We start from the raw sequence: 23,021 nt of genomic DNA, 5'->3' as shown, positions 1-23,021 counted from the left end.
TCGAATAATAAATACTCGATAAGATTAACCTACAGTAATATATTTAATCCTGAAATAATTCATTGTGCGATTGAAATTTCGATTCAACGAATAACAGGTAAGCAATTGCCTTTTATTCGATAATCGAAATTCGTATCTTCGCAATAATTCGTTGGTCCTGTTGCTATGCCAGGCAGAGAAGAGAGGAGCTCTCTGATTGGTCGATCGGGCTCAGCCGGGATCCGCGCGAAGTTGGCTGCAAAGAATCCGTTTTCATTCCCCGCGCGTAATTAAGCGGGAACGGACGGGGGGTGGAAATGTACCGTGAAAGTGACGAAAGTGCATTGCGAAATTAATGGCTACCGCGTAAAAGTTTGAACCGGACTAGCAAAGGGGGATGAAAACTGCATTCGGTCGTTGGATCTGATCGCGATTAACGTCTTGTTTACACGGTCCTGGTCAGAGGACTCGTCGGAGCGTTTAAGGACACCCACCGTTGGCCGAACGACACGTCGACGGTTTAGTTTCTGGCGGAATGTTTGCTGTGGATGGCGTCCCGGCGCCCTGGCCAGCTCATCAACCCCTCGGACGTTCGGTGATTTTCGAGGAAAACGGAATTGCTCGGCGATTGTTTCGACACCGGAGACTTCGAACACGCAACAGGTACTGTACACATTTATTCGCCGGGCCGGGGGTCGAATTAAGAATCGAGGGGACAAAGACCGGCGTTGATTTTGCACGCGGTATGAATCACCGTAAACAGAAGTAATTTCGTTAGTCGTGCTTCGATTCTTACGCAAAGGGTTCCTATGATATCGAGGGTTACAAATGGCGTCGTTCGACGCTGATTTCTAGTACATTGGTGCGTAAGAGATCGAAAATCGGTATCGCCGACGCCATTTTGTTTGCAACAAGTTCGAACCTGCAGGTGGCGCGCAGTTTGAATTCGACCGGCGCTCGTATTTCATTATATCACGTACTGGTATTAATTCGTATTTATAAATGTGATTTATCGAAAACATTTCAGCACGTCCATTTCCATCAGGAATGAATTTACTAACTACTGTGCGGGGATCGTAAATTGTCGATGAATCGAATTACCTGCCTCGAAACACACGTATTATCATCGTTGTCCAGCGAAGGTCCACGCAACCCGGATATTCAAAAAACGATGAAACTTTGGAGATATATAGAACGTAGGTATTTCACTCCAAGGCATTAAAATTAACCATTTACTATGTATAATTGTCAAACTATTTTATCTGTATAAAAAAATGTACTCGCATTGTTTGCGTATTATAAATTACATTTAGCGTTAATAATTTAGTTTTAATATATGTTTGATCGACGACTATGTACCGATATGTTTTGTAAATATTGTTAAAAATGATATCAACCGAAAATTCAGTGGCACGGATATCCCCGTAGGCAAATTACACCGCAAATCGAGATTCCCAACGTTCTATTTGGCTATCTGGCAGTTTGTAGACTATGTATAAGTAGAATAAACATCCGAGCCGCGTCGGTTCGATGCATTGGCTCACTTGCGGGTGTGTTAAGCGTGTGCTTTGAGAGAAAAGCTGAACCAGGGAACGAAGACAAACATTCCCACGTGTTTGTTGGTTTATACACTCGCACTTTCCCCTACGAATCATCATATTTCGTCGCAGGGTACCTGCTTCTATCAATTAATCGACCCTTTAGACCCCGCGTAAGATGTATAAATCCTGTTAGCTGAATTTTTCATCGAAAGGTTCCCCCGTTCAGCTTCGACGGTACAATGTCTCGCGTAGGCCAATTAGTTCGGATAAATGGTGTTCCTCTGCGCTCCGTTCCACTGCCATTTCTCGTCCCGTGCAATATTCCCCGGCGAGGCCGGCAATTATAAATTCAACCACTACAACGGCCGTCAAAATCTGTATCGGGTCGATTGAAAAGCGGTCTCCGTATCGCGCGACGGCGGGGCTTAAGCGTCTTATAAATCACGTATACAGATGAATTTATTATCAAGCGCAAGCGGATCGATGTCTGAAAGCGCCCGTGCGTCGTTCAATATTTATTCAATGCCTCGGTCCGGAAGACACTTTACGGCCACGGTTCTCAATAGAATTAATTCCGCAAACGTCGTTTTTTTTTTTCCATCAAAAAGGGGGCAGAGGTTTACCATTGTTATTCCCGATGCGAATCGAACTGCCTGCCTGAAAGTCTTTTGTTATTCCGAAAAGTGGAACCAAAGTGCCTTCGTCGGGGGGATACGATGAGAGCTCGTTGTAACTATTAGCGACGTCTGCGTCGTAACGCGATTACGGTCGTTATTTGGAGCTTTTCGCCTCGCTTTGACGACGCTCTCGCGAGCTTTTGTTGTTAGAAACGCCGCGGTGACGTTAAAGCCACCGTCTCGGATGCCTTTCGTGCACGCGTCTCGAAAAATTTATTTATAGATCGTGTGTAAACCGTAGTCACGATTAGCCTCTGTTAGCTTTGATTACTACGTGTTACTGCTTAAGTTTACATAGGTAGAATATTGTTATTAGCGTTGCCACTGATAACCACTGATAACCTGTTTGAAGTGGTTTTAGCTAGGCGTATGTTAAACTAAGTCTCCCGGAATGCTAGATAAGGACGCAAAGTGTAAGTCCCAAAAGTATTTTCTGTTCACTCTAAAATTCTAATTTAGCTAGAAATTATTTATGGTAAATTATTTCCAGTTCCAAACGGTATTAACGTACCAAATGCTCGATTCTAACAAACTCGGAGCAACAAGATCGATTGGTAATTAGGAAGGAACCAATTTTGCTTCCATTATCACCGACGAAGGTTGAATATGAAATTAATTCGGTTACGTACGGAAGGCTTAACGGTATTTTCAACCGGGCGTGGGGGGTCGGGTGTAGGCAAGGTGCGCGCTCGGGTGTAATTCACGCGATGAAAGGGCGCTTTAGGTACGTACCTCGAGCCTGAACGCGGAATGGGCCTCGGGATCGCCGTGAACGCGCCATCCTCGACGAAACTGACTTCCGTGCTCCTCGTCGCGTCGAATTCCGGAGAACAGCCCCACGTTACGGCCGTAGCCTGCGACTGGCCCTTCCTCGACTTGGCGTGTTCTATTACCCTCGCCCCGTTGTAGATTATGTCAGCCATGCAGCCACGTAAGTAATCTGTGTGACCTACCACCATAAAACATTCTTATTTAGTATTCCTGATACTTATTACAAAATTTCTGTTTCAGGTCAGCCACGCAGGAAGAACATTCTTCTGTTTATCCCTACATTTTTTCCAGTTACAGGGTTCATCCCATTGTGAGCGTTATTAAAACATGTTATATGTTTTCAGCACCGTGTAGCAGCTACTATCGTAGGCAGTACAACGTGTTCAGTACGTGTTTTGTGGGAGTTTGCTTAGCACGAGGTTGGGGGTGAGTCATTTCAAAATTAGCAACGTAGTTTAAATATTCGTACTGTTGCTAGCTTACAAGACTGATATATCATATTAACTATGTGTACACAGATTTTAACACGTTACCGACCGATAGCCTATTAATCGACTTTTTTACCGGCCAACGCTTACCGACCGATAGCCGATTAATCAACCGCTACCGGTCGGTAAAGTGTTAAGAAAATTTCAAGTATTTCACCTTTCAGATAGCTACTGCCTAATATTTATTCTATGTTCAATTTGTATAGTAAACGAGACATGAAAAATAACCTGGAGTTCCTTCAAGTTGATCCACATCAATATATATATATTTGCACTCCATCTGCATATTAATGAGCGTATTCTGTACAAGTAAACAACTTCAGCAGCCGGATATTTAAACTCCGTAGCACCATCCATTGTAAACCCATCGTTGGGGAAAAATGCGAACCGATTAACGATTAACGATTACGGTCAACGGGCAATCAAGCCATTGATACACGATTATTACCGATTAATCGATTAATTAAAGCAAGTAATCGGACCGTATGTAATCACTGGACGCGAGTAATTCATTAAATATTAATTGCGAAGTTACATTCTCTATCATGACCGGGTCGATAAGTTAATAACGATACTTAACATATTGTCGCGAGAATTAATGAATTATTAAACAGACCGGAGACGCGTAATTTGTATAAATTGTTTTGAGTGCAAGATGATTGTAAGAGTTGTTCAATTCGATCACACGGTAAGTAATTTCTTTATTTATTTGCACACAAAAATATATATGTAAGTACAAAATCACATAAATTTATAAACTATACAATGAACAACCCCTGGGGGAAATTTTAATGGGAGATTCTGGGGGCCAAAATAAGACTAAAATTAAGAATACCAATTTGTTCGTAGAGGCTTTGTTAAAAAGTTATTAACAGTTGTCTATCCAGAGGTGCAACTGTTTAACGAAGCCTCAGTCGAGAAATTAATATTCTTTAAAATTTTTCCCACGGATGACTGAACATCCTGTATAATTTCTGCATGAACACGTTTGAGACAATATCAGAAACAGTTTTATTCAAGTTTCAGAAGTCGCTGTTGGGAATTTCCTCGGAAGGGACTCCACGTGGTGGCAAATAACGAAGCAGGCGGATATTAAACTCGATAGCCAGACGATTCTTAGCCCCCCCCCCTTTTCTCTGGAACGCGGGAATGAGTGGGCATACTTTGGCACGAGTTCCGGAGGTATCATTTAGCGCTAGAGATCTTCATGAAAGAGAGCTGCAATGAAAGCGTCGGTTGCAAACCGCATCGAGGTTGATGGCCAGATAATCTCAGTTTCGGAGGCTGCCAACCAGCGAAGTAGGCTATCGAATCTCCTGGTACCTATGCAACGTGATCTACGGGAGATATTCGCGCGATCCTATAGCGACAGGGTGCATTTATCAGATCCGATGGAAGATACGCATCCTGTCGTTCCAGTAATTATATTCGGGGACCACGAATCTCGACGTCTTAGTAGCCAGGATATTCCATAAGCCCAGCAAAGAGTAATAATAGTCTTCGTAGTCTTTCCTGCTTTGAGACGAGTTTATAAATTTTTATTTCTGAAAAATATTAAAATTGTCAATATCGATGCAGAAAGAGTGATTGACGTATCCGAAAATACCTCGTGGGGCCATTAATGGCCGTCTGTTGCCTCTGTTATAGAGTTGCCCATCAAAATATACCGTGTCACGCTCTGTTCAAATTGTTTATCTATATCAGCGTAGCTAAAAATGTGTAAAAGTGTCAAAAAGTCACAGATCTTTATTAGTCGAATTTTGGTACCATTTAAGGAGGCAATTATGGTTTTGCAATGGCGGATTTCACAGATCCGGTTACGCTGATCGAGGGCACCGAACACATAGACTGTTTTCCTATTTTCATCCCTTTTCGCGACTTCTCGCGTTTCCCTTTGTTTGACCCGCTTTACACGCTCCTTCACTTTGTCATCCCTCACAGCTTCGCTAAATAACCAATCGTTAATCTCTGTCCAACCACGCCCAATTCTTCTCCCGTGCATCAAAGGCTTGATCCCAGCATTAACTCAAAGACATATTTATGTCTCATTAAAAGCCAATCAATTATAGACCTCTTGTTCAGCAGACGCATTGGACTTTCCCAAATCATGATCCCTCAATATCAAAGCCTCTTAGCTAATAAATAATTGTCAGTGCAATAAACAAATCCTCGTATTTTCAGGTCATCAAAGGACTCTAGGAACTCCAGATTTTGAAGATACTTGAAGGAAGTCTACTTTTAAGATAGATCTTAATACTCCATCATGCAACGGGTGGGTCACTTGAGTTTATAATTACTGGGGAAACTATGTATTAGACTATCTTTATACAAATTCATATATTTATTAATAGAATTAACGAGAACTTTGTAGAGTATCTTACTTTAAATATTTCTTATATTATTGCATATTAACACTTTAACACATCGACTGCCAGGTCACCCATATATGGTGATAAATGAAGAGCTAAAAAAATTAATTTTCAAGATCAAGTATCAAAGAAAATAAATCCAGATAGAAGTATTGAATTTTAACGGTTTTCTGAAAATAATTTCAATAAGAAATTATGGGTCTAACAACTGGCAGTCAACGTGTTAATGGCCGCCACTGATAGACCAAAGTGAGATACACGAAGGTGCTAGAAATCATGAATGTAACCTCAAACAAGCGTAATAAGTTGAATGTATGATCAAAGTCACACATACGTGACAACGGCCGTCAAAGCGTTAGGTGTGCTCCATAGCTATTTGAGAATTAAAATGCATAAATATCGCCAGTCTGGGCCACATTTTGCGACACATAGTGTAAAGTAGATTCCGGTGTAGCGGGTCTCGAACGAGCCCTATCGTCGCGTTCCTCCGGAGGGATCGGTTCTTTCGAGGGCAGGGTGCAAGACGACGCCCCTTGAACACCTGCGGCAAGGTAACACGAGCCGCATAAGGGAGCCAAGCGAGCGGTGTTTACGGCTACGGGTATCGTGATGATATTTTCCGGCGGCAGGTGGTAAGAGGGGGTGGAAAGCGGTATTGCAATAAACCGAGCCGTTCACAGTGCGGTGAATCGCTCGTCCCGCAACCCTGCCGCAGCTAGCATTCTACGTGATCCTACCGCCTGCACCACGATTACATTAATTGGAGAAGTTTCGAGGAGGGTTTTTCCTGCGCGACTAAAGATACCCGCGGATAACCGCTAAATGGACCGAGGCCACCGGGGAAAATAGCCAAAAACTTCAACCGGGTACCAGGAAGATTTTAAGGGCTCGTCGCGGTTTCGGTACTCGTATCGCTCATCCACCAAACCGAAGCGGTCAATGTTGAGATATTTCATAAAGTAGAGGAATTTTATATCTTTTGTGAGCTTTGGAGTACGTTCCAAGAAAGAATATACTTATTTATACTCTTATCTAACGGTTGGTCTTTTCTAAAAAATCAATTTTTCTTCCACTTAATTTGAAGAACGTACTCCATAGATATTTCATAAAGTAGAGGAATTTTATATTTTTTGTGAGCTTTGGAGTACGTTCCAAGAAAGAATATACTTATTTATACTCTTATCTAACGGGTGGTCTTTTCTAAAAAAATCAATTTTTCTTCCATTTAACTTGAAGAACGTACTCCATAGCGAAAGGTAGTCCACCGAATGTACAACTGTTTGTCTCGAGAGCGACGTGAACGACAGGCGAGGGCGGTGGAGCCGTTTGAGATATTCGCGGGCACGAAACGAAGTCATAAAATAAATAATTTCCCGGTGTCACCGCGCTCAGTAACGTTCGATTTATTTGAACGTTACTGTGATCGAACGTTCCCTGATAGAACATTGACACCGACATCTCGCAGTGTATGTACTTTTATTGATTTCACCCGGCTATCGAATCCACGTCTAGCATGGGAATATTCTCTTGTATTTCCGGGTAGTCACGGAAACGTCACTCGATAAACGAAACTTATGCCGGGGATTTCAAAGGCAAGCACCTCCACGTCTGCGCGTCCATGCAAAATTCTCTGTGCATATTGTACGCGCAAACACACTGTACGCAACAACCACCCTTAGGCATTTCACTCTCGAGACACTCAAACTATTATTCTATACATTTAAAAATAGGAAAATTAATTATTGTACAAATATTAGCGATGAGATGCTCGAGTTCTAAGATCAGAAACGGAAGTCGAATCGATGAAAAGCGAATTGAGATTGTAAATTGCCAGGGGGTGGCTCTGAGCACTTTAGGGGTGTGGAAATCAAAGCCACGCGTGATTACGGTTTTACCTCCACGTCTGGGTGTCCATGTAAAATTCTCTGTGCATATTGTACGCGTAAACATACTGTACACAATAACCACCCCTCTCGAGACACTCAAACTATTGTTCTATACGTTTAAAAATAGAAACCGTATTAATTATTGTACAAATATTAGCGATGAGATGCTCGAGTTCTAAGATCAGAAACGGAAGTCGAATCGATGAAAAGCGAATTGAGATTGTAAATTGCCAGGGGGTGGCTCTGAGCACTTTAGGGGTGTGGAAATCAAAGCCACGCGTGATTACGGTTTTACCTCCACGTCTGGGTGTCCATGTAAAATTCTCTGTGCATATTGTACGCGTAAACATACTGTACACAATAACCACCCCTCTCGAGACACTCAAACTATTGTTCTATACGTTTAAAAATAGAAACCGTATTAATTATTGTACAAATATTAGCGATGAGATGCTCGAGTTCTAAGATCAGAAACGGAAGTCGAATCGATGAAAAGCGAATTGAGATTGTAAATTGCCAGGGGGTGGCTCTGAGCACTTTAGGGGTGTGGAAATCAAAGCCACGCGTGATTACGGTTTTACCTCCACGTCTGGGTGTCCATGTAAAATTCTCTGTGCATATTGTACGCGTAAACATACTGTACACAATAACCACCCCTCTCGAGACACTCAAACTATTGTTCTATACATTTAAAAATAGGAAAATTAATTATTGTACAAATATTAGCGATGAGATGCTCGAGTTCTAAGATCAGAAACGGAAGTCGAATCGATGAAAAACGAATTGAAATTGTAAATTGTCGGAGGGTGGTTCTGACGACCACTTTGGCGGGTAGAAATCAAAGCCCACGCGTGATTACGGTTGTTTTACGAGGCAAACGAGTAGAACAGCTCGCAATAATTTTCTCTGGGCGTACGCGATAGAGCCACCAAGGGGGATGAATAAAAAGCAAAAATTCATCGGAAGGTGGCCGAGGTGACGCGAACCAAATTGAATAGGATCGGTACAAACACAGAGCAGCGACGGCGACGCCCTCCCCTTTCCACGCCGTTATCCGCCTCGAGCATCTCGCGCAACGCTCGGCGACCAGCTCGAAATTCAATTTACATATTCATGACAATTCATTTGTACCCCGTGCTACGACACAGCCAGGCCCCGCCAAGGCAGAAGCTCTTATTAATTCCTGCTGGCCCGCTCCAACCCCTCGCTGAATTCCCGAGTCGGGGGAAATAAAGAACGGGGAAGGAAGCGGACCGGTAAGAATTCATTTTTTTTGGCCCTGGGAATCCAACATACGGTTAGAAAATACCGAACAGAGAATACAGTCCTTCGATTCTAGTCGGGGGGATTAGAAACTTTAAATTTAAATTAAAAAAAAAGTACAGCGGATGAAACCCAGAAACTTTGGAATTAAGCGAAGCAATCGGTGGGAAAGCTTTTTAAAAGTTTGAATCGTAAATTGAATCGACAGCATTAATCGAACGAAACTCGAAGACTGTAGGCTTTAAGGGGGCAAACTAAACCCCCCCCTTCGGTGCATATTTAACGAGATACAAAGGAATTAGCCGAGATATCGATATGCAGATGTAATCTTAGCTGAGAGATTAGCGAAAGACGCGAACGAAGCTCGATGTTTGTGTTTATATTAGAAGATTAGGATCTTGCTGGGTGGTTCCAAGATGCTAGTTGTAGTTATATCGACAACCCTCTAAGCGATCGTGTGATTCGACGAAGTAGATTAATAATCGAACTGTCAGCGGCTGTGGAGATTAGGTGTTTAGAACCTGGACAACAGTCGACGTTGTTCTAACGCTGTATCGGAATATTCTCCGTGGTAATCTTGCTTCGATGACCAGTGGCGATGATAGATGATGTAAATATCCACCCTGACGCGCGCTAAATAATACTTCCGACTGTCCATTATCGAGGGGCATCCCCCTGCTCGTTTGATCCATGATCCAAGTCGAACTTAACTTCATTTTTAATTGTTACAAGTTACAATTTGCTCCGATAAATCAGAAACAAAGCAGGGGCACGCTCGAGCGATAATTTAATACTTTTCCAGCCCCTGTTCGCCCCTCGACCATCTCGCGAATGGCTCTGTTTTTTTCATAGGAGCGTTCTCGTCATTCCCGGGGGGCATAAAAAACTGTAATTACCATACCGGTTTATGGCTCCAAGGGAGAGATCATGGGGTGGAAATGCGTGTCGGGGGAGCAGGGTGAATTTCCAGTGGCCATATTTTCTTCTTTAAAGAGGTTGTCGAGGGGGGAAGTTTCCATCCTAGTCTCGAAGGCGATGGCGATCGCAGGGTACGAGTTTAACGACGAATGATAATCGCGTTGGGGGGGGGGATGATTGGGCGATCAGGATACATGAACGGAAGTCGAACGATAAATCTGTAAAAGGTGGAGGAAGCTGAAGAGTAACCTTCCTCTCCCTTTTCTGGGGGAAAAAGCTTACTCGAACGGTGATTCTGTATTTTTTACCAGCGATAGGATTTTTGCGATCGAAATACTTAAAGGTTTTCGCAGATTCGATTGCATCGGGCCGGAATAATAAAGCGAAACGTAGCGACGGGTGTACGGTACCGAGGGGGTCCCCTTTTGTTTCTATTGCACGGCGAGAAAATCCCGCCAATAGAGTGGGTGTTACGTAACAACAAAAACAAAACGGGTGCTCTCGAGCCTCTTGTTGCACCGGCGCAGGTTAGCGTAACGCGTGCCTCCGGTCGTTTCAACCGTGTAATCCGTTTGCTGTTTGCGAGAATATGAATTTTTTTTATACGCACCGCCCGGTACTTGGCGCCGACGCTCGAATCGTCCGGTTCCTCTCGAATGGCTCGATGAAATATTCCTCCTGCGCGGGCGTATATTGTTTCTCTGTTTTCAATTCAAATCGTATCGAGGTTTATCGTACCGATGGCGAAAAACCTGTGAAATCGTCGGCTCCGGTGCGCGACTAGGCTTTTATATTAGGTCGTCCCTTAAAGCAATATTTTGAACATATTTCTTTGGTAAAACCACTTGTATCGTTGTTGGAAAGCTTCCTTAAGTTTGTATTCAAATATTTTCAAATTGTTCACCAAATAATTAGCTTGGAGATTGTTGTTTTATGCTAGCGAGTCCCTAGTGACTATCCTAGGTGGTAATCAGTTTTGAATCATTTTGAAAAAATTATTTTTAGCTAGAGGCATCAATTACAATCATTTTTGGTTAATAGTCATACCCCCAAAATCCTACCCACTTTCGAGAAAAAAATTCGAGTAGGTGGAGAAATTTTTCGAATTTAAAAAATTTTGAATCATTTTGAAAAAATTATTTTTAGCTAGAGGCATCAATTACAATTATTTTTGGTGAATAGACATACCCCTGAAATCCTACCCAATTTTTAGAAAAAAATTCGAGTAGGTGGAGAAATTTTTCGAATTTAAAAAATTTTGAATCATTTTAAAAAAATTATTTTTAGCTAGAGGCATCAATTACAATTATATTTGGTCAATAGTCATACCCCCAAAATCCTACCCACTTTCGAGAAAAAAATTCATTACCGAAAATTTCATGTCTGACCATACCGTTGAGATGTTTCACTGAAATTTCAAGCAAATTTTTAAAACGTCATAACTTCTGAACGGATCGGCGGATTTTAATTTTTAAAAAAGCAAACTACGCGAATTTTGACGAAGAATATGTAGAAATTGTAAAAATATTCGAAAAGTTGGTTCTTAACCCCGTAAACTGAGGAAAACCCCATAAAACTGGTCCAATTTTCAAACAGCCATAACTCCTACAATAGTGAATATATTTCAATGAAATTTATTTCGGAAGTAGAGCCCATGGGTACCTACAAAAAAGTATTAGACAACTTTTCTGTAGGGCGTCAAACAAATTTATTAAAAATGAAAAACAAGTTTGAAAGGAAACTCGACAGGGGGTAGGTGCCTTAATTTTTCGGCGAAATTAAAAAGTTTGGAATCGTTTTGAAAAAATTATGTTCGGTTGCAGGGGTTAACTACAATCATTTTTGGTCAATAGACATACCCCCGAAATCCTACCCACTTTCGAGAAAAAAATTCAATACGAGTGGAATTTTGAACGTCAACAGCCACCAACAGCCTCTTAACGAAATCTCCATCAATAAATCAATATTCTTGACTTTTGTCATAGTTTGGTCCCTAACCACTTCTCTGAGATACAGAACTAATATTAGAAATTGATTTGAATGATCCAGGACTCATATTTTTTCCGCTTTAAGAGCATTCATGGAATGTTTCGCAAAAAAAATTTTTTACCGAAAATATAATTCCCAGAGAAAAATGTTTTTCCGAAATTTCATGCATATTATTATGTTGATAATGAAAGTGCTTTAGGAATCTTCTGATCTGACTTATCAATTTCAGAATAACGAATGGCACGGAATTTAGGGGACGACCAAATAGTTATTTTCTTATAATCCGTCGAATGGGAATGTACCAACGGTGGAAGCAAAGCGTGAAATAATAAATCGGTCGGAAGGCGCCGAAACCGAAACCGTAACCGTAACCGTAACCGAAATGGCGATCGAAAACCCCGGAACCGGAGGATCGACTGTTGAAGAAAGTCAACGGTCTGTGTTACGTTTCTTGCGAGAACGCGAAGGACTATAAACTATCGGAATCGATGGACCCCGTGCTCGGAAAAGTATGAAATTCTTCAGCGGGTAATAAAACTTTGGATGGCAGCTGTGTTACTTATGGCGAAAGAAGTTCGTCGAACATCAAACGACATCACGTTACGCCGGTGTTATGAATCAAAGCGCGCAAGATGTAGAAAAACGAGAGGCGAGAGGAGCGAAGCTTAGATGCACGTGGGGTTTTTGTTTGCGTCTACGGCCGGCTGATAGTTAGCGATGGGTTAAACACACGTCCGCGTTCGCTACAAAGTGTATGGAAAGTTAGCTTTAAAGCGCTTTGAAAAGCTCTCGTTAGCCTCGAAAAACTCCGGCCAAATCTTATACGCTTTAACGAATTTTCCAACTTGCTCACTGTGTCAAGCTTGCATGCTTATGTCATGAAATTTCTAATTCTGGTACTCTGTGGAAAATGATTAATTATAGAATAGGGGTAGTTTGTAGAAACAGTGGACTTAGAAGTAACAGAAACTTATATCAAACTTGTAACGCTTAACCTATTTCTCTTTCCTTTATTAATTACATTCCCGGCTTTAGAGAAAACTCTTTTGCATGGCAGTGACGATGCAAGCGCAGCGTACAACGGTTTTTTTTATCACGGGGAAAAGAGTTTTCCTAAAACAGGTCGTATAATTAATAAGAGAAAAATGGTCGAAATGGCAGAGGGTTAAACACGATTTCGTGGTTACGAGTGGGCTACTGAAAACATGCTCTCTCCCTGCGCGAATTTCCGTGTAATTTTAAATTCGCCGCTTTGCACGGACGGACGGTAATTGGCGGGAATTAATTTTCTGTTTCCGTTTGGTTATCAAATGAAAAGACTGTTCCCAGCGCGACGTGTTTCGAGGCACTCGAAGCTTTCTCAGGGCTCTGATTTCGTTCCGAAGCGTTACACGAATCTGCGTGCTTCGTTCAGCCAGTACGGTCACGTGGCGGGACGATTTATCCGAGTGAGTCAAGCCTGCCAGGACGTCTTACCTAGAAATAGCTCGTTGAAGTAACCCTGTCCCCCGATGAAGACGCCGTAGTGTATGTTCAGCTCGAAGAAACGTCCCGGCAGTAGATACCTCGTCGTGTGTATAACGTCGATCTGCAACGTGATGTTAGCCTCCCTTCTGGTCAGGTTCACCTTGTGCCAGCTCAAATCGTTCAGCGTCAAACCATGGGCACTCGCCATCTCGCTCTCCCCTGCTCCCAAATTTATGTGAACCTGCGAACAAAAGTAAACAAACCTCGAATGTATAATTTGTAAAAATTGTAAAAACCAGTATGTACAATAGATTTAAATTTTGGAAATGTTAACAGTAATTGTGATTAGACTGCGTATTTTTATTGATAGAATTAACAAAATAATTTTTTTAACTATTAATATATGGAGTGTTCAGGTAATCGTGGGGAAAAATTTTAATGGGAGATTCTAGAGACCAAAATAAGACGAAAATCAAGAATAGTAATTTCTCAATTGAGGCTTCGTTAAAAAGTTATTAAGAGTTGCACCTACGCAGGTTGAACGCAGTACGTAAGTTGCCATTCTCCAGGTGCAACTGTTAATAACTTCTTAACGAAGCCTCCATCGACAAATTTGTATTCTTGATTTTTCGCTTATTTTGGTCTCTAGAATCTTCCATTACAATTTTGTCCAAGGTTGGTTGAGTACCCCATATAATAATTAAGTATTTTTGTATGTCAAGTGCATTCCGTGTTAAAATTCTCCATAAATGCATAAAGATTGGCAGTCTAGTTACGATTATTGCGCGCGGCGTCGATCGTTGGGGGAAAAGGTGTGTTAAATTATCGGATCCGCGAGGTGAATAGTTCCCGGGGACTTCGAGAGCGTCGATAACGCCTCCGAGCTCGGCGATAAGTTTCTCTGCGGAGGTGATTATTCTTTCGGCGAGTTCGGAGAGAAAGATATCATATTTCCGAGGCGTCGCGAAATTCAGCGTCTTATCGAACGGGGACGTTCCCCCCCCCGGAGAAGATTCGGCTCTTCGAGTAATATTTTTCGCAATTTTCCGTGCAGCTGGACTCGAAAGAAACCTGTCGATCTCGACGTCTACTTCTTCGTTCTTTCCGTCGATGCATCAGACACTCCCAGAACGTATCCGGGGGCTCTATTCGTAAAGGGTACGGGGGATGAACTCTGTGAAACGTGGCGCGCGTGAAGGGAAAAGGTAGACGTCGAGAATGCTTCTAAGTGAATTAGAATAAAAATCAGCATTTGTTTAAGGGAGGTTTAAACGGCCTTGGGAAATATTCTGCCTCGGAGGGCGGGAAGAAAAGCGGCCACGCTAATCCCCCGGGCACCGTTAAAAAGAAACAGTTGACACCGAGAGGAGTGGCTGGTGCATTTTATTAATCCGACGCCGCGGCCCTTTCACGCGGGTCGCCGCAAACGGTGGGGGATTATGCCTCTTTTCTATTTTTTTTTTTAACCTCTACCCAGGCCGTCTTCGAAGCATTACGAGGCTGGTTCGAGCAATGCATTATCGAGTTAGGTTGGGGGGGGGACAAAGCGACAACCTCCGATAAAGAGTCCTTAATCGCGACCTAAATCGAGCAGAGAGACTTATAGCGTTCCAAGGGGGGGGGCAGGATGTCTTCGTGTACCTTCCGTGATCCACCCACCACGGTTGATCTTGTACAGAACGGTATCTTAATGAAAAGTCGATCGTCGGGAATTACGGAAGGCCACGATTGGGCATCCTGGACGCTTTTCGATCGATCCTCCTAATAAAGGCGCGAGCTTTTCCCCGGAGTTGCAAGTTCAGCCGGTAGTAGCGCGATGTCCGATGACTATGCAGAAGCTCCCCCCTACCCACCCACATTAATATGTATAAGCGCGGGAGACACGACACTTCGTCGAGTGTAAACGCGAATCTATACGTTTCCGAAGGTCGACCGTGCCCGGTGCATTATCGATGCAACCGGGCGATTGGAAAACCGACGAATATTCGACTGCTCGATTCCCTGTCGCGAAAAAAGCATCGTTTTTTTTTTTCCCGATGGTCCCAAAACGGATACGGGAACGTATGTTTCATCGTCAAGTTTTCGACGAAAAACCGCACCGATCGATCAAAATGTTTCGACACCGGCGATAAAATCGGACGCGACGCGATAGAATGGGAACCGTTTCGACGGGCAGCGAAGTGGGGAATGATATTTGAGCACTTGGATCTTTACGACAGCGAGTACAGATATCTAGCGGTTGCGTTGAGCGTAACAAGTTTACGCGTTGATGTGGTTAACTGATAGATCGATCGAAATTGCGGTAGTCGATTAGAGGGAACGACGTTGCTCGATCGGGTGTCTCGCGGAATAATCTGGGAATAATCCCGAAGACGGAGGAGGCATTAAACGAGCAGAACCGCGACGAGAGGCGAACGCTCGTCGACGATGAGGCACACGAGACTGTAACGACTCCATTGCACTTTTTGCCCGGCCGTTTATCCCGTTCTCATCCTCCTTAACGATCTTCTTAACAAATTTAATTAAGCTCAGACACCGTCGTCCCGCGTCCCGGTCCGCGGGCTTAGCCCTTTGCGAAATTAGATTCGCGCGGTTTTCACGCTGGATCCGTGCTACCCGAACGGGAGACGGCGTTTCCCCTACGCCCCTAATGCACTTAGACGGTATTTTAGCACCGCGTCACGACACTGGATTACGCGAATTACCGTCCCCCCCCACAAGGTCGGAACTGAAAGAAACCCGAAATAGTCACATACGCGCGATACTCTCGATCTTTCCCCTTTAGTTATCCTCAAGGACCTAGAAAATTGTTTTACTTGGTGTGCAAATAGTTTTAGAAAGATATACTTATGAAGCGTGCGTGTTAAATGAATGTAGAATGTCGTTGTAGTATCGTAAGCAAGGAACCACCGCCATCTTGGAAAATTCTGGGGGTGGAAAGGGTTAAACTATGTTTTTGGAAGGATGCAATCATGAAACGTGTCTATTAGACGAATGTAAACAGTCTATAGTTGTATTAGAAGTAAGGAACCACCGCCATCTTGGAAAATTTTGGGGGTCCCAAGAATCACATGATGGTTTTAGAAAGATACAATCATGAATTATGCTTGTTAAACGAATGTAAATAGTCTTTAATTGTATTAGAAGTAAGGAACGACCGCCATCTTGGAAAATTCTGTATATGCAAAGGATCAAACTATGTTTTTAGAAAGATGCAATCATGAATTGAGCCTAGTAAACGAATGTAAAAAGCCTGTAATTGTACCAAAAGCAAGGAACCGCCGCCATCTTGGAAAATTCTGTCCAGAGTGTAAAACTAATTATTTAAATACACTGTGGTAGGATTAATAAAGCGACCAGATCAATTGGTCCTTTGAATTAGTTTCCAGGATGGCGTTCCCGTTGTTTTCCGAGTTTCTGGAATCGAACATGGACGACCGAGAGTGTTGTAACTACGTAATGGGGGTATTAAAGCAATTAAAGGGAGAAGGTTTCCGAAGGTGTGTAAGGGAGACGCTTTGCGGGATCAAAGAGACTTCTGCGACCCTTTCAGCGGTACCTTCGGCTCCTAAACTCGAAGTTGCATCCTTCCAGCCAGTCAGACGCTGAGCTTTTGTGCGATCCGCGACCACTCTCGAGATTAACTTGTAAAACATCATCTGCCCGGTGGTCCGGAACGACGACTTGGTTTATCGCGCACTGGCATTCTTTTCGATCGCGCGTATCGAACGGGTCGATTAACTTCGAGCAATCTGCACACGTGAAATATCGAGATCTTGCGAGGCACGCGTCGCTGCTTCGGAATCCAATCGTGCAGAATAATGTTTCGAACATCAAACGTTCTCGAATCAGCAGAAAAGTAACAGGGGTCCACTAATAGATAATCGTAATCGATCTGATCCGGTTCAATTTGATCAAAAACTCGTTCGACACGCCTTCGGTCAATTTTCGATGTTTTTGTTCCATTTTTAGATCGTTGCGTCAATACAGTGTTGAACGTTTTTATTCCGCGCCGCCGTTCAAACTTTTTCAAATAATCGTGCTATATATCTGGCAATAAATCCGTCGTATCGTTATATCGCGCTGACGTTATGGACCCTGGAACATAACACCATCGTTGCTGGAATATCAGAACATTCGTGTTCATCGATTTACACCACTCGTAAACAATGCTCTCCTCCTACGCCTTAGTCGACAACAATTTTAAGGAAATACTTCCGGGGAGAGGAAAGTTGTTTCATTTCTCTAAACATTACAGAAACTATAATTCTATTCAAACTTGTAATAATATACTTGTAAATAATTATTTTTAGTAAGCTCGGTATGACTTCCGGTTGGTAACGACTTGTTTCATTTTTTCAAACATCACAGAAACTATAATTCTATTCAAACTTGTAATAATATACTTGTAAATAATTATTATTAGTAAGCTCGGGATGACTTCCGGTTGGTAACGACTTGTTTCATTTTTTCAAACATCACAGAAACTATAATTCTATTCAAACTTGTAATAATATACTTGTAAATAATTATTATTAGTAAGCTCGGTATGACTTCCGGTTGGTAAAGACTTGTTCATTGTTTCTCAGTTTCGACGAAAGAAAGATGTCGCGGGTGGAGATTCCATCAAGAACACAGTGTGCTAATGAGCGTTAATATTTCAGATGTTGCTGGTTTATTGCTACTCACGGACCGTTTTGTCGTACCCCGTGAAGAGGACACCGAGAGACACAGTACATCGGAATCACCGTTAACGAGTCGTGGAGGATGTGGGAGCCCCCGTTATATTAATCGTTATGAAGCTGTGTATCCCGTTGCGGGTCTTGCCGCGTTCCATCGTTCCGATTCTTCTCACGAAATCGTAATTTGTAACCGGAGCTCGTCGACGATTATTACCTAAGAGCAAAGCGGCCCTTCCGGGCGTCTACGTCCCCGGTGCATCATTGTTCGTCGTAATGCAACCAGTGCGCTCCGCGGAGCCGTTTAATTTCAGCGCGACGAGATATTCGTTACACGTGGGGAGGGGGCGGGGGGGGTGGGGAGGCGTCGCGTCGCGGCGTCACGACGTCACGGCGATCGTTAATAACATTCTCGTTAATGCACGGGGAAATACTCGCGACTGTGCGTTCGATCGTGCGATTCCTCGTCCCCCCCGTATCGACCGCGAGCGTCGAAATTAATCTTTTTTTTTTACACTTATAAGACTGAAACTTAGTATACACCTATACATATATGTATATATATTCTGGGTTAGGTCTGGGTTAGGCATATATATATATATATATACCGGAAATGAAGGAGGGGGGAGGTAACTAAAATGATTAATAAACGCATTTATATGTCGTACAAAAAGTCAGAAAATTCTAAGAAATTGTGTCATTATATAAATAATTGTTTTTCAAATTGAAATTAAAAAGCAGTCGAAATGACTTCCTTGGGCAATCTAGTGTTAATCACGATCAGAGGACTTCAAAAGTAATATTATTTGGTATCTCCAAACGGACTGTATTATCATAACGTTTCTCTGGTCGACTTAACATGCTTCAAATCACTGTAATTCCGGTCTTGGTCGGACCACTAAATCCCTGGGATTCTTGTGTCAGACCGCGGCTGACTTCAAGCGACCTTTTTCACTCGGAACGTTGTATTTTTCTCTGGCAAGTTCGCGCTTTAAATACTTGGTCTGCGATTTGTATCGTCTCGCTGTTGAATTCGTTGTAGGGTGGCGCCACCGGAGGGCTCGCGTTCTCACAAGCGCTCGACCCTTGGTTGTTATATACAGAGTGTTAGGTCAAACTTGGGAAAGATTTTAATGGGGGATTCTAGAGACCGAAATAAGACGAGAATCAAGAATAAAAATTTTTTGATCGAGGCTTCGTTAACAAGTTATTAACAATTATGCCTATACGGAGGTTGCCTCTCTACAGGCGAAACTATTAATAACTTTTTAACGAAGCCTCGATCGACAAATTGGTATTCTTGATTTTCGTCTTATTTTGGCTTCTAGAATCCCCCATTAAAATTTTTCTACAGCAAAGCCTGCTAAAAAACGTTAAACAACTGGGATATTGAAAAATCAATTGAAGAATATATATATATATATATATAGCAACCAGAGGGGTAATTCGAGCGCTTGTGAGAGCGCAATCCCTCTAGCGGCGAGCATGAGAGGTGACGCCACAGTAACAAATAATATTATTAAGTTATTAATTCTCAATAGCGTGGAAACCAATGCAGTTTCCTTGCATTAATATTATTCTATAAGCACTCGAAAGAACAATTGTAATGTTATTAGCATAGTTTCCAATAACAAATGGCGTGGTACTTTTAATATAATAATTACAACCGCAGAAGTAGAAACGATCGCTGAGTTCCTATATAAAATTCTCGATGGTCGGATCGCTGGTTCCCCCTTTCCTCGAGCGAACAGAGTCTAAATGCACTCTCGAGAACAATACGCAACTTCCCTTTGTTAAAACCGGAAGCTGTATATCTCGAGATTCGGGGACGTGGCGATGCACCCAGTCAGAGATCGCGAGTTTATTCGATTTCATCGGTATCGCTGTTGTCCCGATTCTCGCCGGTGTTTGACGAGCGACTGTCAATCGTGTTTCAACGCGCGAATGGCAAATGAACGCGGAGTACATTTTTCACGGTGGTGTCGGTCGAGCGAAAAAGTTTTCGATTCCACGACCGTCCAACGTAAATTACAATGTTTTATTTCGCGCGCTCCCGCGAAAGTTAAATTTGAACGCGTCCAGTTTAATTCGATCAAAAATATTGGTTGTCAAAATTGCTCGTCCCGAAACGTCCACGGACAATAAACGCTGTATTTTTTAAAAAAAGAAGCAAGAAAATGATAAAGCTTGAAGCTCGAGTCTCTTTTTCTGATATTAAAATTTTACTTTAGCTCTGCTTTGTCATTTTCTTGTTTTCCCCGACGCTTCCAAGCGCGCGTCGAACAAGATAGGAACTTTTGGCCCGAAAAAAACCAAGCGACAATAAATATCGTGGCCGTTTATTTTATAACGTTTACGTCGAAACTCATTATTGGCTCGACGCTTCGTCGGTCGGGCGGGTGATTTACGAGAGAACTTGATGCCGCGAGATTGGCTCCAGCGAAATCAAAGGGAGGCGTTAACATCGCGCGAAACGAGTTTTATGACCGGTTTTAATTCACCGAAACAAACAGACGATGAAAACAAAAGGAAAACAATTTTCGTTACGTCTACCGTTCCGCTCTCGATAAACTCGACTTCTAGTAAAATGAAACGCATCGATCAACCTTTCGCCACGGTTCGCCAGCGAGCATCGGCCCACATAAATAAGACGCTTTTACTCGCGGGGTTTTAATGGCTCGAATAAAACGGGCGGCAGCGGCGTGACGTTGTTAAAATCAAGACACGGTTTTTATCGAAGTTATAAAACGCCCGCGCGGAGAACGCAGTCGTTCCGTGTGTGTGCGCGCGCGTAAATCGTCCCGTTTTTTTTATGCCACTCGTTGTCGCGTGCTTTAACCGCCGTTGCTCGCCCTCCTTTCACGCATCAAAGCGACTCTAATTTCTTAGCAAGGACAGCTGACGGGGAGGGTAAGTAGGGATCGAGTTCGACACCACCCTCTCCAACTGTCGTCCTTGATAAATAAAAAAAAAATAAACTGTATTTTCTATAAATTTGTTACGAATGTTTTTATAAGCTTAACGGAGTCGGTGGAGCAATATTTGATAGCGTAAAAATTTGCATTCGAAAAATTATGGAGTCTGCGGGAACGTCTCCTGGGTACGGTTCCGGCTACGATATCACACATACGGCACAGGTCGTAATTATTCGGACTATTGCACGTATTATACACAAAGCAAGGATTATGTTTCTCGCACGAAACCCACACCCGGGCGTCCATAAGTCACCGGACACTTGGCCGTTCCGTTTGGAAAATGCAAATTCCAGACGAGCGTGTAATTTTCTTATTACCGTAACGTGTAATCTATAACACGCGTGTGCACGAATCTGCCCTCGTGTACAATTTAAAAAGCAGTAAACTAATAAAATTTTTAAGCTTGAATTATAAAGGCAGTCCAGGTAATTTTCTAACGTCGATTCGTTTTTAAGTGCCAGGCGATTTATGGACCAAAAGTCGCGTCTCGTGTCTTCGATTTTACCTAACTCGAATGTTTCGTGAACCCCGACACGCAAGCAGAAATAACGAGTTCTGGACGGACACGTTATCCAAGTTGTCCTCGATCGCGCGACGCGGCCATTTCCGAAATCGATTTCCTCGAAAACGAAGTTCCGCCCCGGGCAAATTTAATTCCGCATTTTTTTATTTATTTTTACACCGAAATTCGTTCCGCGGGTTTGCGTGCCGCGCGGAATTCTTCCGCGACTAGAATCTCTTGGAATCCTCGTTCCATTCCTCTTATCGTCTTCGTATTGTATTACAGTCCACTCCGTTATCTCGCGACGGTGTTTATATTATCTCAGTTATGTACGGACGCGGAGTGGTCCAGAAACGCGTGGAAATATTTAAGGATCCTAGTCTACATACTAAACTAACTAAGAAAATGTCGTTGGAAAATATTAAGTTTCTAATCCACTCTGTAATTTAGATTATTAAGTTCGACGATTTTTTTTTTTATATATGTAACCGTTTTAGAGATACTGTTAACCCCCATTTAGGGTGCTCCTGCGTTAGGGATTCGTGGTCTGCGTGATTTGTATTAAGGGGCCATTCTACCTTGTGGGCACGAAAAATACATGTTTGTGATTCTTTGCGGGCTATAAATTCGTTAGTTTTTCAAATTTCAATTTAATATTTACTAGATATATTTTCGAGACTACATATTAAAAGAAAAAGCAAAAAAAAAAAATTTAAGTTTTTAAATTCCACAAGGTAGAAAAGCTCCTTAAGTTTCTAATCCTTTAATTTCTCTGTAATTTAATTAAGTTCGACGATTTTTCTTTGTACATGTAACCGTTTTAGAGATACAGTTAGTCCCCACTTAGGGTGCTCCTGCGCGATTTGCATCAACCGAGGGTGGATTTTTAGTCAACCAGCGAGGGATTATTGCGGTTCTGAGATTGTGTGTCGAGCACGTTTGCGCTCGATCCCATTACTTAGGTGTAACGTTGGAGTCTGACATTCGTGCGTCGTAGCACGTGCGGTTGGTTAACGACCAATCCGCGGTCCCCAAAACGGACAGCCTATTAATAGAAGCAAGCATTGAGGGCAAACGAACCTTCAATCTGCCGGCTTCGAGTTTGATCAGGCAGTAATCCGTCTTGCCGGCGGCCAATAGCAGCATAGCGTCCGCGAGATGAGTTCGGAACCGGAAGCTGATGTCGGTCGCACCCTTGGCTTCCTGGACCGGAAGATGAATGTAGCTCGCCCCGTAAAACGACACTGCAATGAATTTTAGAAATTTATCGTCTCAGGCATCGTCTCGCGTCACACGTAGCGCTGGAATACAGGTTTTGCTCTGTCGTTTCGTCGCGTGCTAGCGTAACGAGGTGTTTTTTAGTGACTGTTTTCCAGCCACGTAGAAATCGTACGGTTTTAGGGAAATAACGAGCGGAGCGGATTAAAGATTTTATACTTATTGCGTGCTTTCTGCGATTAGGACAGCCTTCGTGCGTTTCATTGCTTGTCCGGAGATTAATTTTTAATTGGTATTTT

General features: G+C 42.7%; 1 protein-coding gene and 1 long non-coding RNA gene across 2 annotated transcripts in view; one reads left to right on the top strand and one right to left on the bottom strand.

The window, feature by feature from the left end:
• The window catches only part of LOC122399905 (chondroitin sulfate proteoglycan 4), a 45,544-nt gene that overhangs the window by 10,556 nt on the left and 11,967 nt on the right, over positions 1-23,021 (bottom strand). Inside the window, exons 2-4 of the mRNA XM_043400963.1 lie at positions 22,585-22,748; positions 13,358-13,589; positions 2,930-3,146 (exon numbers count right to left, since the gene is read on the bottom strand). Of these exons, the coding sequence (XP_043256898.1) occupies positions 2,930-3,146; positions 13,358-13,589; positions 22,585-22,748 (613 nt within the window). The remainder of the gene's footprint in view (positions 1-2,929; positions 3,147-13,357; positions 13,590-22,584; positions 22,749-23,021) is intronic.
• LOC122399975 lies at positions 292-18,128 on the top strand. The gene is made up of 4 exons (XR_006259310.1): positions 292-642; positions 1,007-1,175; positions 3,313-3,394; positions 18,013-18,128. It is a non-coding gene; the product is annotated as an uncharacterized LOC122399975 (long non-coding RNA).

Source organism: Colletes gigas, unplaced genomic scaffold (genome assembly GCF_013123115.1).
Source record: "Colletes gigas isolate AHSC1104 unplaced genomic scaffold, ASM1312311v1 Colletes_gigas_Sc00015, whole genome shotgun sequence".
Taxonomy (NCBI): domain Eukaryota; kingdom Metazoa; phylum Arthropoda; class Insecta; order Hymenoptera; family Colletidae; genus Colletes; species Colletes gigas.
Note: the sequence above shows the minus strand (reverse complement) of the source record. Positions and strands in the feature narration are given on the sequence as shown.